At 40.2% G+C, this 15,440-nt stretch overlaps 1 protein-coding gene across 1 annotated transcript in view; it reads left to right on the top strand.

Annotated features, from left to right (window-relative positions):
* Positions 1 to 15,440, top strand: part of KCNK10 (potassium two pore domain channel subfamily K member 10) — a gene marked incomplete at both ends in the record, with an annotated part of 66,761 nt that overhangs the window by 28,142 nt on the left and 23,179 nt on the right. The window contains 2 exons of the mRNA XM_080620187.1: positions 8,413 to 8,530; positions 12,169 to 12,329. Of these exons, the coding sequence (XP_080476313.1) occupies positions 8,413 to 8,530; positions 12,169 to 12,329 (279 nt within the window). The remainder of the gene's footprint in view (positions 1 to 8,412; positions 8,531 to 12,168; positions 12,330 to 15,440) is intronic.

The following is a 15,440-nucleotide window of genomic DNA, read 5'->3' as shown; positions in this document are numbered from 1 at the left end:
TTCATCTGTCTGCAAAAGGCAGGTGAACATGTTCAGTTTTCAGGGTGAATTCTGTTCAGGGCTGTTGGATCAGACGTGCTTCTCATGGCAGTGTTGCAGAGATCCTTATTTCCCTCGTCTCTTTAGATGTAACGTATGCTGTCTGATTCAAGGATTTAAAAAAACCACTAAAAGCAAGAAATTTGTATTCCCTTGATGGGAATGTCACTATTAAAAGATCTGTAAAATGCTATCTTTTCTAGCAGAAAGCAGAGCACATATTAAGTGCAACAACCAAAGCACCTAAACAGGGTGGTAGACTCCTGCATATCAACTGCAGTGCAAAGAGTTTTAAATAGTCCTTATTCTGTATTCTCTAAGCTACACACCAATTCTAATTCCTTATTTTACACAATTTTTTTTTTCTTCTCTCACCTCAAAAGTGGTGACACTAAAATAAAAATACAGGCATATTGTGTCTTTAGAAGGCAGATACTTTGAAAAAATCTTATCATCTCCCGAGATTTCAGTATGCCCTCAGGCATTACACTGGGTAACCGGAAATCATTTTGCAAAGGTAAATTGAATTGGTTTAGCAGCTTAGCATGTGAATGTCTTAAGGCCAAGTGATGAGAAATATTGAAACAGATTTGTCAATAAAGAGCAAGTTCCTTTGGATTCTGCTGTAAGTCTGGGTGTGAAAGTGGCTCCAGGGATGTAGTTGGGTATGCTGATACAGAAAACTCTAATTGTAACTAACTTGCACAGTATAACAGTGAACCACTGCTTGAAGATAATCTCATAGATTTAACACTGTGCTTTCATGCCTTCATTTTCATGATCTCAAAAGTGACATCTCCCTGGCTGGCACAATGCATTTCTGCATTGCACCAAATGCTGCGTCTGCCTTTACAATTGTGATTTCAGACTGATGTGGCAACTTCCATGGGTCCTGGCTGCTGTGCTGCCAGCTGCTGCTGGTCCTTGCTACTACAAAGGGAGCTGTTTATAATTCATGTTATTTGGCTACCTGAAAGCATTTAGATGAACACAGATCATGCTCTCCAGAATAACTGTTGCTTCACCTCTGTGCTTTGGAGAATATGGAAAAGCACATTCTCCAAATACGAGAGACCTTTAGAACCAGTTTGTATCGTTTTCCTGTGGGAGTAGCTCTGGAACAATCATTTAAGGAGGAGAGGAAAGGACTGTCATGGTCTTTACAAGGCTAATGATGGATATATCTATCCGTTTGCTTAAATTTCAATCTTTCAAAGGATTCTCCTTTGGAAAACCTATAAGGAAATGACACAGCACTGTACGAAGAAGCTGTTAAAGTTTATTGTAGATGAGACATCCTTTCCAACTTGATCTCCAATAATACACTGCAAATATTAGTACTGGTACCACACATGCGAATTGTTGAGTCCAGACTGTGAAGTTCATTCATAGACTTCAGAAACAATACAGTGATGAAAGAAGTGCAAATCCTCATGAAGTATTTTAAATTTGTATTTATCTCTTGGGTTTTGGTTCAGATTTGTCTAATACTAACACAACGATTGATAATTTTTTCTTAACACCAGCAAGTGTTTCACAGTGTAGTCTATATTGTTTAAAGCCACCTGAATTGGGCGTTCTTAACTGTACATTTTTAAAGCACGTTTCTGCTTCTGAAGACATTTGTTCATTATTTAATACCTTATGTGATCTACAACTTGAGACAATGGTGAGTACTGGAATGAGAAAATTACAAAATTGTGTGTTTTGTCATTGGTTTTATTATTGTTCTTACATGTCATAGCAGAAGCTTATTAGTAGCTGAGTCAAAGTCATCTTGCCTTTGTGAAAATGCATACTTAGAGTGTAAAGTGGGGAGGTTGCACCTTTCAGAAAGATCAGATGTTATCTATCATTAGGAGAGGTAGGAAGGAAGACCATCGATGTGTTTTGGTAAACTAATTCCTATGGACCTGATAAAGGTATTCATATTCTGTTTCTATGTAGCCTGCACACTGTGTATGAGTAGGAACTTTTGTAATGAGTCCTGTTTTCATACTAAGCCCCGCACAATAACGTGAGAGGAGCTTGCCGCTGTAAGAGGTTACTTAGGTTATTGGGGGGCTGCTTTCTTCTTCCTTTTCCTTCAGGGTTTAATTTAGGAGTGTGAGTGATTATAATATAAAAAAATTAAAGAATCACCTACCTGGGAACTAAGTCATATTATCAATGTGCACTAATGACTACAGCAGTTCATTAGAGTTACAGGCTAACTGAAAAGGAAAAGCTTAGCCGGAAATAAGCTATGCAGGCTTAACTGGCTAATTATGTTATAAAGAGTTCATATTTTGGATAGGCACTTTTGATTAGTGTTCTGAACTACTTTTGCCCTGAAGGTAAGCAAGGAAGGGAATGAAACTGTAAAGATGTTTCAGTTTTCAGCTGCTTGCCAGGTTCATGAGCCAGCTTGTCATTTCTAGTTGTTACCTAGTAAAATGAAGAGAACTTGGATGGTTTCCATGTGCTAGAAGAAAGCTCTGGAAGTAGCAGGAAAAAAAAATAATTTTTTTTTTGAGTTAACTCTGGGGAAGGCTTGCCTGTCACTGGGGACAGGAAAAATCTGTTTCAACTGTGAAGCAAAACAATGGCAAAGACCTGATTGTTGAAACTTTTGCCTGTGCCTCTGGACGTTGTCTGCTATATGTCCCTACTTCTCTTCTGCCCCTGATCTTTATTTTACCTCATTTCCCCTAAAAGATCCTAAAAGATATGAGAAAAAGAATTCATATCTCTTGGATCATGTATAAGTTGGTGCAGTTACTCTACTTTGTAACTTCAGTCCAGAGATACTCCAGCTGTATAGGAGGCAGACTGAGCCTAGGATGCTGCAGAAGTCTGCAGCTGTCATGTAGCTACGTTGCTTCCAGAACTTAGCTAAGAATTTTGCAGTGAGCTAAGCCGTTTGGACTGAGATCTCTGTGCATGTCTCTTGTTGAATGCCATAGGTCTGCCCTCAAGACACAGTGCTTGCATGGCAATCAAATTGTTATGGGTGGAGGTAAATCACACTCTGTTCGATTGTCACCTAAAGACTTCTGTGGGATGCACAGAAATATTTAAGGGATGGTCTTTTAAAGCTTACTACTTTTGATTATACTTGAACAAGAATTGCTGGCCGCGGTCCTTCGAAGGTGCTGCTGTGGAAAAATGAATAAATGGGAATTTATGAAGATCCCTTAATCACTGGTGACAATAACTAGAGAGGTAGGGAGTATGGAGAAAAGTTATTAAGGAATTAGTCTTTAGAAGCTGCTTGCTAATGAGAAGCATCCTAATCATTGTAATAGAGAAACATCAGAGCATGAAAGGCAATTGAAACAACTTTTTGTATGCTTGATAGGAATCTGCTTGGAAAAGAATTGTAAAGGGAAATAATCATTATTGGATTAGCATGATCTGTGGAGAGGAATTAACGGAACTAGAAAAAAGACAACATGATTTTCCTTTTTTTATCAAATTCCTATCCTTGGTTACACATAGGGTACATTCTTTTCATAGCTCAGCACTCAAGAAGGGTATTATTATGCTTGTCCTTGGAAATTATTTGCTGCCTTCATGCTTGGGATGTTACTGGAAAAATGAAAGAAACATAAACAAGTGAACCGTATAAAAGCCTTTCTTTCCAGAAAAAAACAGAATCAGTCAATTCAGCCTTTAAAGCAGAGGTTCAGTCTTAGTCCCAGAATTTAATTTTAGAGACAAAAGATGTAGAATTCAATACAATTGGAAAAATTGTGCACAGAGTACTGGTTTATTTAACAAATTGACTGACACCTCAACTCCTGGTAGTAAATTTTACTTTCTTTAAAATCTCAAGATAGATATATGAAGATAGCAAAAGAAAACTGCCTTGCATTGGTTTAGGGGGCCTATAGAGATGCTGGGGAGGGACTCTTCGTTAGGGACTATAGTGGTAGGACAAGGGGTAGCGGGGTCAAACTTAAACAGGGGAAGTTTAGACTAGATATAAGGAAGAAATTCTTTACTGTAAGGGTGGTGAGGCACTGGAATGGGTTGCCCAAAGAAGTTGTGAATGCTCCATCCTTGGTGGTGTTCAAGGCCAGGTTGGACAGAGCCTTGGGCGACATGGTTTAGTGTGGGGTTGGAACTAGATGATCTGAAGGTCTTTTCCAACTCTAACTATTCTATGATTCTATGATTCTAATAGACTCTAGACATTTTCTTGATATAATTGTTCTTAATTAGCACTCAAGATACCTAATGCATCAGCAAAGGCTGGTACTCACTCGTGCACCAGGGATGATGAGATATATGAGTACCCTGGCACAGTGAGGACTACCTGTACCTCAGGGGACAGGGAGTTGGCAGCTGTGGACCCCACTGGTGCCAGCCAGGGAGGATGGCTGGCTGGGGGCAGCCAGGGGCATCCTCGAGCCCAGACTATCAGGCACCTCACCAGGTGAGGCTGGACGAACATCAGCCATGGATCAGACCCCAGCTCAACAGAGCCTGTGGCTGGGCAGGATAGGGCTGCAGAGAGCTGGAGTCTGCCACTTGTATGGTGTTGTGGGTGCAGGAACTGAGGTGGTAAAACCCCAGTAATTTCTATTTGGTATAAGAGGAATATTATTGATTTTATCCATAGAGAAGAGATACTATTTTTATCTTATGTTGTGGGGAGATTTCTTGACACCCGATGGAACAAGTTAATGTTCATTGTAGCTTTCTTTGGACTTTGCGTCCTAAATGTTAAGAACTAGGCAGCCCAAGGTAGGCCCATGCTTCATAGTCTTTAAATATTGCTGCCTGAATATCAACAGGTGGAACTGATAAAGCCTGTTCCAGATTAAGATGGAGTCCAGACTGTACTCTTTTTGGGAATACAGGATTCAGTCATTCCAGTATCACCACATATCCTGGGCTTTTGATGTGGGCTTTGCCTGCAGTCCCATGCAGATTCTCCAGACCATGTCTTTTTGGTTACAGAGAGACCACAGTGTGCTGATACCAAAGGGCCCAAGAGTAAAATGCACATGTACACAACGATTGGGAACCAAACTGAAAAGAGTGATCAGAAATATATGTTTAAAAAACATACAATAATATAAACTCAGCAATACTGACTACTTGATTTACTTTGGTAGTTTTGTCATTTCCCTCACTCATATCTGCCTATCGGCTTTAGGACACACACATTACTCGAACAGCAAGAAAGACAATTACAGCCCTTTGAGTTATTTGAGGTTATTGCCTTCCCTGAATGGGTGGCATTTCAAATGATAAATTACCATAGAGTAATGATTATTCATTAAAGAAGAATGCCTTTTGAATTCATAAGAAGTATTTAAAGAAAGTGCACTGTGCATGTAATTCTCCCTGAGAAGGAAGAAGGGAACAGGAAAGGAGTAAGTATGCTTTGATGACCTGTTACTTTTGATGATACTTCAACTATAAAAATTCCTGAAACTACTAGTTTAAAATGTCTTAAATGTGGAAAGTTTGCCATCAGAGTGCACTCTAGAAACTGATTCTTTCTCTACTCCAAGACAACCTGAGGATGCAGATCTTCAGGTCATGGAACAAAGCCTACCTGTAGTTTCATGGATGGGAAAACGTTGTAAAATTTCATGGTCTGTGTGAATTGTGAGAGTCTTGCCACTGATAGTCTTGTTGTTTGAGTTTTGTGTCAATCTTCATCTAGCAGGATACTTCTGTGTAGGTGGACTTGTGGTGGTCGTAGTAAGGCGTCCTTCACTCATTGCATGACCTGAAACTGCAAATTTATGCGCTGCTAACTGCAGGACTGCTCTCTTACTGCTCCCTTTCTGTCCTCCATGCTGTATGCAAAACATTATGCATTAAGACCTAACATTGGGATAGTTGGATATTTATAAATGAATGATGTCAGTCAAGCTTTAAAGAAAAAGTGAATTTGTACTGGATGAAAAGGGAGCCTGAGAAGCTCAAAGCTACCTAAGGCAATGGGACATTCCTTAACGTCAGGGGTTAGTGCTTGGCCCTAACAGACTTGCTAAACTATGTAAACTTAAACACTAAAGTGTTGTAATTACTGCACTGACATTCACACACTCAAAGGGAAGGCAGGCATCATTCCTTGGCAAAAGTAACATGCCGAGTACCCGACAGTGTGTCATGGCCTATTTAAACAGGCAACCTGTCTGTTACACTGATTTACACTCTTCTGGGTAAACAAACAAATGATCTCTGCTTTCATGGCACTCATAGTATGCCAGCAACTGGTACAGAAGCTGTTTCAAAGAGTTTGGTGCTAAGCACCTGCTTTCTCTATATCCCTGCTTCTTGAGGTATGGTTAGGTGCCGAGGAGCCCTGGCTTTCTGCCCAAGTAAAATGCAAACAGTCCAGTCTGTAGCTTGCTCATACTGTAATTCCACAATCAGCTTAGCCTGGCATGTAGCAGCGTTTATGCTAAAAAAGGTTGTCCTGTACTTATCTCTTTAGATATACCTGGCCTTTGTTCTTACCCAGGCCCCTGTTCTCCCATTGAGATCCTTTTTTGATGGGCATCGTAATGAATAACTAAAAACTGGGGAGCAGATTAGCTGAAACTAGCCTAAAGAAAAAAATATGGTAAAGGAATATTTATAACAATGAAGTCAATTGGAAATATAGGCAAAAAATGAGTAAGGGAAAGTGCAAAATGAAAAGGGAAGAAAAGAAAAAATGTGATAAACGAGCCATCAGATGGAAGAAGTGAATGAGGAGACAAGTGTATCATGAAAGCTAGGGATAGAAGAGGTGTTAAATGGATGTATTTAAATATCAGTGCTAAAATCACAAAAGAATATGAGGTTAAAGAGAATATCAGGAGACAAATTGTAGAGAAGAACAGGTGAGAAGTGGGGCAATAGTAAAATGGTTAACTTTGCTCATAAACCGTGTAGAAAAAGGTGAAATACAAAATCACAGTGATAATTTGTAGATCACAATTCAAAGGCAAAAGAGAAGCTTTCGTTATAGAAGATTTTGGTTATAGAAATGGAATAAGAAAAGTTAGAAACTTGCATTGATAGGTGAGGATTCTGTGTTGAACAAAGTCAAAGAAAGAAAGGATGTGAAAGGCAGAACTTTAGCTCTCTTGTTGAACCGTGGCAATAAGTTCACTGAAATAACCGAGGCTAAAGACTGGTGGCAATATTTAGGAGGAGGAGCAAATATCAGAGTGAGAGAGAAAGGGAAGATCTGGCAGTATAACAGCAACGTGAAGTGAGGTTGGAACAGAAAGTGAGAAAGGCTGGAAAGGGAAGAGCTGAAAACGGTAAGTGGCAGAGAGAAGCTTGGTTCCTTTTTCATTCGTTTCATGGAAACTACTAGAAACAGAGGGGAACATTTAGGAAGGAGAGGTTTACTTTGAAATGCAGTCATTTTTAGCTCCTGTTCCAGAGTGAGGTCTGAATTTCTCTCTGACAGGCAATAGATTGCATGAGATCGACAAGTAACTAGACAATATGTACCAAAGGGCATAACTTAGAGCAATTGAGCTGAATGTGCCAGCTGGTGATGAGAGATTTATTTCTGTGCTTTGGAGGCTGATGTATTTAGCTGTATTTTCCTTTGGACTGTGAAGCTGCAATGAAAAGCAAGTGCATGTTTCGCCATGATACAGTATAGTTCATTTTTAGAAATCTCCAAGCAAACATTCAGCAGTCTATGTCTGCCTGGTTTGATTCAGTGCTGTGTGAGACATAGGACAGCACCCAGGAAGCAATATAGCTACCTCAGCTTCTGTTCTGGATTTATTTCATTCAAGCACTAGCTGGGAGTCTCTACACCATGCTGTCTGTAGACATACGATATTGCCCAGTGTGGCAACTGGGAATTCCTAGCTGATTGTAAAGTTTTTTCATGGTATTTCCGTAGCTATCATATTCCTTCATTTCAAATGGAATATATATCCTATTTTTTCTTTAGTTAGCATAAAATATAAATAACTTAATCAATGATAAATTGTCTGGGAATTAAGATTCTTGGCTGACTGGCTTCAGTTGACTTCACAAACATTATTTTTATTTACCACCCTTCTTGCTGCCTCTAACATCAGCTGTTCTACTGGGGAATTTTTCCTTTGGCATTTATTACTTTGAGTACGATATTTATAGATCTCTTTGTGGTGTCAGTCTTCTTCTTAAAAGTTTTGTATCTTCTGTCATTTGTCTATGCATTGTACTGTTGTTCCATCTTAACAGCTTATAGTTCAGTCATATATTCAGCTCTTGTGTGCAGAGGATGCTACTGTAATTTGAGCAGGTATTAAAAAGTTTAAATCTAAGCTGTTCCTATGGTCCTAGAAATTTCTCTCTGGAGCTTATTCCAACTTGCATAGGATATGGTAAGGCATGTGTAAGGCTGATTTGTTCTCTCTTTCTCTGCAGCATGCTATTGATGCTGATAATGCAGGAGTCAGTCCCATAGGAAATTCCTCTAAAAACAGCAGTCATTGGGACCTTGGAAGTGCCTTTTTCTTTGCTGGAACAGTCATCACAACTATAGGTATGTTTATTGTTTATCTTTTAAAATGCATAGTCACACTGAAACCTGGGTAAAGAATTAAATCTGAGGAAGGTAGAAATGAAGTGGCTGAACTCTATTTCTCTCAGTTCTCAGAAGGCGTGCCTCTAGTATGTATCAAAGGTATTGAGCCTCAGGGTAAATACCAAAAACTGTTTATACAATTAGCGTAGAACAGCAATGCTGAACTGAAAACAAGTAGCACTATTGTAGCTAAGGATTTATAATCTGTTCTTGATCTAGATGCAGGTGGGCTTAATTTTCACTAGAAAGGTCAAGAACCGATACCCAATGAAATGAATATTCTACGGTTGCTGGGAATTTGGATTTGAATATTATTGATGAATTTACCTGTAAGGTAACATTTCTCTGTATTAGATAAAGGGTGTACGGAACTGATCCATTTACTTTTCTTGAACCACTAATTTCAGTAAGTTCGTTATTCAGTGAACCTTATCATCTGTCCCCACTATATATTATGTCCTATATAGTTAGCCTCTCTGAATGCTGGCCTTAGATACACTAAGGTTTTTATCCTCTCCTTAGTGAGCCAGTACCTGTCTTGAAGATTGTTCAAGTAGCTGGGATTTCAGAAGATGGTCTGAAGGAAATAAATTATAAACTCATAACATTGATGATAAAGTTAATCTCATGATAACTATACAGTAGTTGTATAATTGAAAGGTCGATTTCAATGCTGTCATGGTTAGAGGTCAAAAGATCTGATTATTTGGAAACTATTGGCAAGCTTTGCTTTTTATTTGCATTGCCTTTGAGTAGTCTTCTGATTTAAATGTTGGATAAAGTGCTTCTCCATGTTACAGCTGTGATGCACACACTGGTGACTGTATAGAAAAATCTGATAACCAAATAACCCTTCAGTAAAGTGTGAGAATCTGACTGAATTCTACAAAATCTTTATGCAGGTAATAAGTACAAAAACCGGCACCAAACTCAACCTGTGGCAGTTACAAGATTTGCTGTGGTGATTATCTCAAACAGCGGAGTCTGTGCCTTTGGCTCTGCCTTTTCTTTGTTGCTAAAGTGAGGATGAAAGAATGATTGTATAGAGCATACTCCTCCCTGTGTTTCTCTATATGCTAAGCTACATTATCATGCATTTTTAATGGTAGCATGAAAACAGTGGATAGTGAGAAAGAAAACATTTCTGAATCAAATGTAATAAAACCCTTCCTTAATATTTGTTTACTCAGTAGATCCAAGTGACAAGCTTTTAAATTACTCATTAAAATAAATGCCACCATGTAGGCATAGTTTATGTAGGCATATTCATTGGCATCTGCTATTTAAACAACTTATTGAGAAGAGCTTGGATTTTTGCCTCATTTGCTTTAAATTCCCCATGAATTAAGTTTTTATAGGCTGCATAAAGTCTATGTATTGTGCCTGGGCATGAAAATGATGTTATTTTATCCACCAAAGCCCTGTTGGGGCTTCCCTTAGGCAGATACTTGGCAGACTACCTGGTCAACTTCAGTCCATTGGCCTGTGGAGCCTGGATTTTCTTGGACTTTTAGGAGAAATATGGGATCATCGATACAGCCATAAAAACAACTGTGGGTTTGTGGGGAGGCAGTGCTCTGTGTCAGCATAGTGCTTTCACTATCCCATGACAGTGAGATATGTCCAATGCCAGTGCCACAGATCTAACAGGATATAGGACCTGGGAGCCCAGCCTTAATTCCCAACAACCAGGAGGAACTGCTGTAGATGAAGCAGATCTCCATCTCCCTCAGTGCTCTGTGTTTCCACTTTATTTCAGCAGTGATTTGTGATTGTGTGATCATTTTTAATATTCACATAACTATGTATAGTCAGAATACAAATCTCTGTAACGTTTTCATAAAGGTAGCTGATCTTAAATAAAAAGGTGCAAATTTTACTGCCACAATTCCTGTTTACTCTCTCTAACACTAACATTTTCACAGAAATACCATGGGTACTGGAATCATAATGCTCTGTGTAGATTTGACAGTTAAATTCACGTGTGTAGTGCGGGAAAGGGAAGTGCCTGAACAAACTGTGGTGTGTACATGTATTTACTGCATACGACAGGTGGAGAGTTGCTTTTCTACCGTGTCAGATATTTCCAATATTTTATCTGGAGTTACAGGGCTGGGAGTTGAAACCAAATGTGCCTAAACATGCTTGGGCCAAAATGAGTTTTCACTTAGGATAGGCAGCTGAAAAATTATATCTTAGTCAGAACCTGTCATCTTTTCAACAACCTTGGGTTACGCTAACAGAGGGTGTAAGGAAGGCATGTATGCACCTTTATTATGACATCAATACTGATTTATATATATAAGTGGAGTAGGATGTTCAGAGAAAAGGCTTAAAAACTTCCTTGTTAAAAATTATTAAAAAATGTTATGAAATTATAGAATCAGAATGGTTTGGGTTGGAAGGGACCTTAAAGTTCATCTCGTTCCAACCGCCCTGCCGTGGGCAGGGACACCTTCCACTAGACCAGGTTGCTCAAAGCCCCGTCCAACCTGGCCTTGAACACTTCAGCAATGGGGCAGCCAGAGCTTCTCTGGGGTACCTGTGCCAGTGTCTCATCACCCTTTTTCCTAATGTCTAATCTAAATCTACCCTCTTTCAGTTTGAAGCCATTTGCCCTTGTCTTATCAGTACATGCTCCTGAAAAAGTCCCTCTACAGCTTTCTTGTAGGTCCTCTTTAGGCATTGGAAGGCTGCTCAAAGATCTCCCGGGGCCTTCTCTTTTCCAGGCTGAACACCCACAATTCTCTCAGCCTCTCATAGGAGAGGTGCTCCAGCCCCCTGATCATCTTTGTGTCCCTCCTCTTGCCTTGCTCCAACGAATCCATGTCCTTCTTATGCTGGGGGCTCCAGGACTGGATGCAGTACTCCAGGTGGGCTCTCACCAGAGTAGAGGGGCAGGATAACCTCCCTCAACCAGCTAGTCATGCTTCTTTTGATGCATCCCAGCACATGGTTGGCTTTCTGGGCTGTGAGTGCACACGTTGCTGGGACATGTTGACCTTCTTGTCAATGAACACCCCCAAGTCCTTCTGAGGGCTGCTCTTAATCCATTGACTGCCCAGCTTGTATTTGTGCTTGGGATTTCCCTGACAAATATATAAACATTAGGATCTTTATTGTCAAATTGAAAGGGGAGCTGAATAAAGAGCTCAAAGGCAGATTTGCATAGTGTGAATACAGTTTGGGTAACCAGTCAGCGTGATGAAGGACTGAGGAAATTATGAACTAACCATGGAAAATGAGCCTCATCAGGTGAATCATACCCCCATCAGGAAGTCATTGGCACAGTCCAAGAGGAGCAGCAGTGTGCAGTCACCAGGCCAGCACAGAGGGATTTCTGGGCCGTAGTAAGACAAGCTAGATCAGCTAAACAAACAACAACTTTCAATGGGACATGAATCTGTAGAAAACATGGGTAACTGAGGCTACAAGAACTAAATCACAGTGGGTATCTCACCTAGGAGGTCTGTAAATAGGAATTACATGTGGAACAGAGGTATACCTGCAGGAGCAGCAGTTTTTCTAAACCCATTAGTTTTCCTAAAAAAGCCATGTATAAGTTCTGAGAACCTGACAATTTTTTTTCTCCTCAGGGTATGGGAACGTGGCCCCAAGCACTGTTGGAGGCAAGGTTTTCTGCATCTTGTATGCCATCTTTGGGATTCCACTCTTTGGCTTCTTGCTGGCTGGGATTGGAGACCAACTTGGAACCATGTTTGGGAAGGGTATTGCAAGGGTGGAAAAAGTTTTCAGAGTAAGTTCACTGTCAGTTTTTTTGTTTGTGTTGTATGACTTGCTTTTAATTCTGTTGCTGTTACCTGCAGTCCTTTTTACATGTTCAGCACTATGAAATATTTGCATGTCTAGTTGAGATGATGCTTAATGTCCTTAGGGGCCTCTGCCACTGCCCTGGCAAATGCTGTTTTGCTAATTTGCTGATGGCTCAGTTCAGGGATTCTCTTTTTGAAGCAGAACTTCTAGAAGTGACCTGTGTGATGCTTCCCTTGGAGGCTGAGTAAATGGAGGTAAGTCTTACCAGGGAGGGAAGGAGAGGAAGGTTTTTCTGTTGGCACAGCAATCTTTTCACCCAGTGCATTTCCTTAACAGCCTTTTTCTTGCTCCATTTCATTTTCTCCATTTAACAGTATAACTGTGAGCATGGAGCTTGTGCCACACAAGGGACAGCTTGCCCCTGGCAACCCTCGGCATAGCTGGAAAGATGAAAGGAAGATTCCTCCTAGAGGAGTTGTCCTTGTGAAATTCTGCTGCCTCTGACATGACCCCTTTTGGGCTCCACCAAATCTACATTAATTAGCAGCACAGATTAGAGCCTAAGAATGCCACATTTAGCTATTGCAGTGATCAGCCCACACATGCTGTAGGAATTTTAAGAACAATTTGAACTCCTTAAAGGGGGAAAGAGATCCATTCGTATAAAATACACACTACCCCCACAATATTAACAGAATATTTCAGCAGAGGAGCTGGACACATGCCACTGCTCATCTTGTAATCCAAAATGCTGGCACTGTTTCAGCGTGTAGATAACCAGGAAAACAATGATTCATTTGTGACTAGGTAAGGCTGGAAGTATTTTCTTGCAAAATATTGTGTTTTAAAGCCAGGAACTTTTCATGTTCCGTTTCAGGAAAGGGAGGCACTGGCAGAGTGATGCTGGTACCTCAAACACCACACATTGGCTAGTCTGCGCCATCTGTCCTGCAGAAGTAATCATGAACCATGTCAGAGATGTAAACCGTAGCTTCTCACCCCATAAGCCCTATCTACTCAGCTACTGATTATTCCTGTGTGTCCCATCTTCACTAATCTGGGGCGGAACCTGGCTACTGGTCTGCTCCCACAAACATACAAATGTGATTCCCCCGAAAATGGATGTGTACAGTGTCACCATATCCACTGGTCACAAGCATTCAGTATTTGGGTTCAGTGGTGAATCAGTTCTCCCAGCTCACCTGAGAAAACCATGTACACACTCAAAATCTACTTAAAAAGTTGGTAATTCTTATAAATAATTTTCATCTGGCAAAAGTTTCCAGACACTGCAGGAATTAAATATTCATTCCAAGGTGTCATAAAACCCTGAAAGTAGCATTGTTATCTTACCTGTGTGAGGGAACTTATGAACAACCTGAGACTGTTTGTATAATAAACAGCAGAACAAACCCATTCTTTTGGCTTGCTCTGTACACACAGAGACTGCAAGCATCTAAAGATAGAAAGGAAAGCACTCCAGAGGCAGAGTACACAGTTACAGAATACAGCAGCTGTCATTATAATGACTAAATATAGGCTAAATTCAGTTAGTCTTTATTCAAACCTTGTAACAAGTATTCAGATTCGCACTGGAAGTAGATGGGATGAGTGTAACTGACATATCTTCCTTCATCGTGCAGTTCAGTATAGATGCATTCAGACTGGGCACAACATGCTTCTGAGAGCACGCCAGGATTTTCTGGCTTCTGAGGTGAAGCAACTGTGAACAGTTCTTGCGTGGTTACCGCTTTCACTCCTCTGGCTTACCCCAAGACACTGAGGATAGGTATGGCAACACAGCTGGCACAATGCAATACAGGGATGTGAGTGAGCGCCAGAGACGTGGATGGTGGCAACACTGCATCTCTGAAGCTCATGTCTCAAGAAAATAGACTATGTGCAGAAATACAGTGCCTGTCTAAACAACTCGCACTTCACTGAACCAGGGACTTGTTAGAACAGTCACATCTGCTACCTGTCTTTCAGCTTAGAGAACCTATTTTGCTCTAGATTTAAGAGATATGTTATGAAAATTATACATTTTTTTTTCTTTTCTTTTTTTTTCTTTTTCCTGGAAGACAGCAATAGGTGTTACCTTGAAAGAGTCTTAGGAAAAGTAGTTCTTAGTTTGAAGATGGGACTGAGGCTGAGGTAGGGGTTAGAGAAATCCCACTGAGCTGGTAGAAAGCTTTCTTTAATCAACTGTCAAAGCCCTATCTTTCCTAAACTTTGTTGTTTGACTTTCTGAATACGTCAGACCTACCCTAGCTACTCTTTCTGTTAGAGATTTCACTTCTTTTTAGGGATTTTTGGCTTCTCTGATTTCTTTTGTTACTGTACAAATGTCAGTAATTGTCTTTACAAATTCCTTATCTGAAAATGGATGGAAAACAGATTCTGGGAAAGAAGTTATGTACAGAAGAGTAACTGTGCAGAGGAAGAACACTTAAAAATAGTATTTTTTCTTTGTCTCCCCTCTGTCCATCCATGTGCTCTATTATCTCTCTCCTTGTTCTCCCTCCTCCTTTCCCTTGGCTTACATCAAACCCATATCAGACACTGGTGAATGAGTTCTTAGCAAAAAAGCCTTTTGAGGTTTCCAAAGTGCCATCTTTATTTCTTCTTTCCATAGGGCAATGCAATAGCCCAGGGACCCCAACTACTTCATGCCAGGCAGCCCCCACCCTGCACATTCTCTTCCAGCCCCACATCAGCATCAGTTTTGGCAGCTGAATCAAGCTTTCAGATGCGATCATTCCCAAAGCCAGAAATGTAAATCCAGATCACTGCCTAGGCAAAACAGTGAAATCATTCTGGATCTGCACTCTTGTTACTGAACTCAAAATCTGGTACATGGTTAATAGATAAATGAGTTATAATCTAAGTGATACGTTAGCTAGTAAGGTCCAATTTGTAATTCTGAATATACCGCCTGATGCCTGCATTTCTGAGCAGATTAAGTTAATGGAAGATTGATAGAAAAGTTTCCTCTCCACTTCCTGGCATCTAATCAAAATAAACCAAAAGCCAACATAACCTCTTTTATTTTGTTTTATTGTTTTTCATGATTAGCCAGCATCAGTGTGTATTG

This window comes from Psittacula echo (genome assembly GCF_963264785.1).
Source record: "Psittacula echo genome assembly, chromosome: 5".
Taxonomy (NCBI): Eukaryota; Metazoa; Chordata; class Aves; order Psittaciformes; family Psittacidae; genus Psittacula; species Psittacula echo.
Note: the sequence above shows the minus strand (reverse complement) of the source record. Positions and strands in the feature narration are given on the sequence as shown.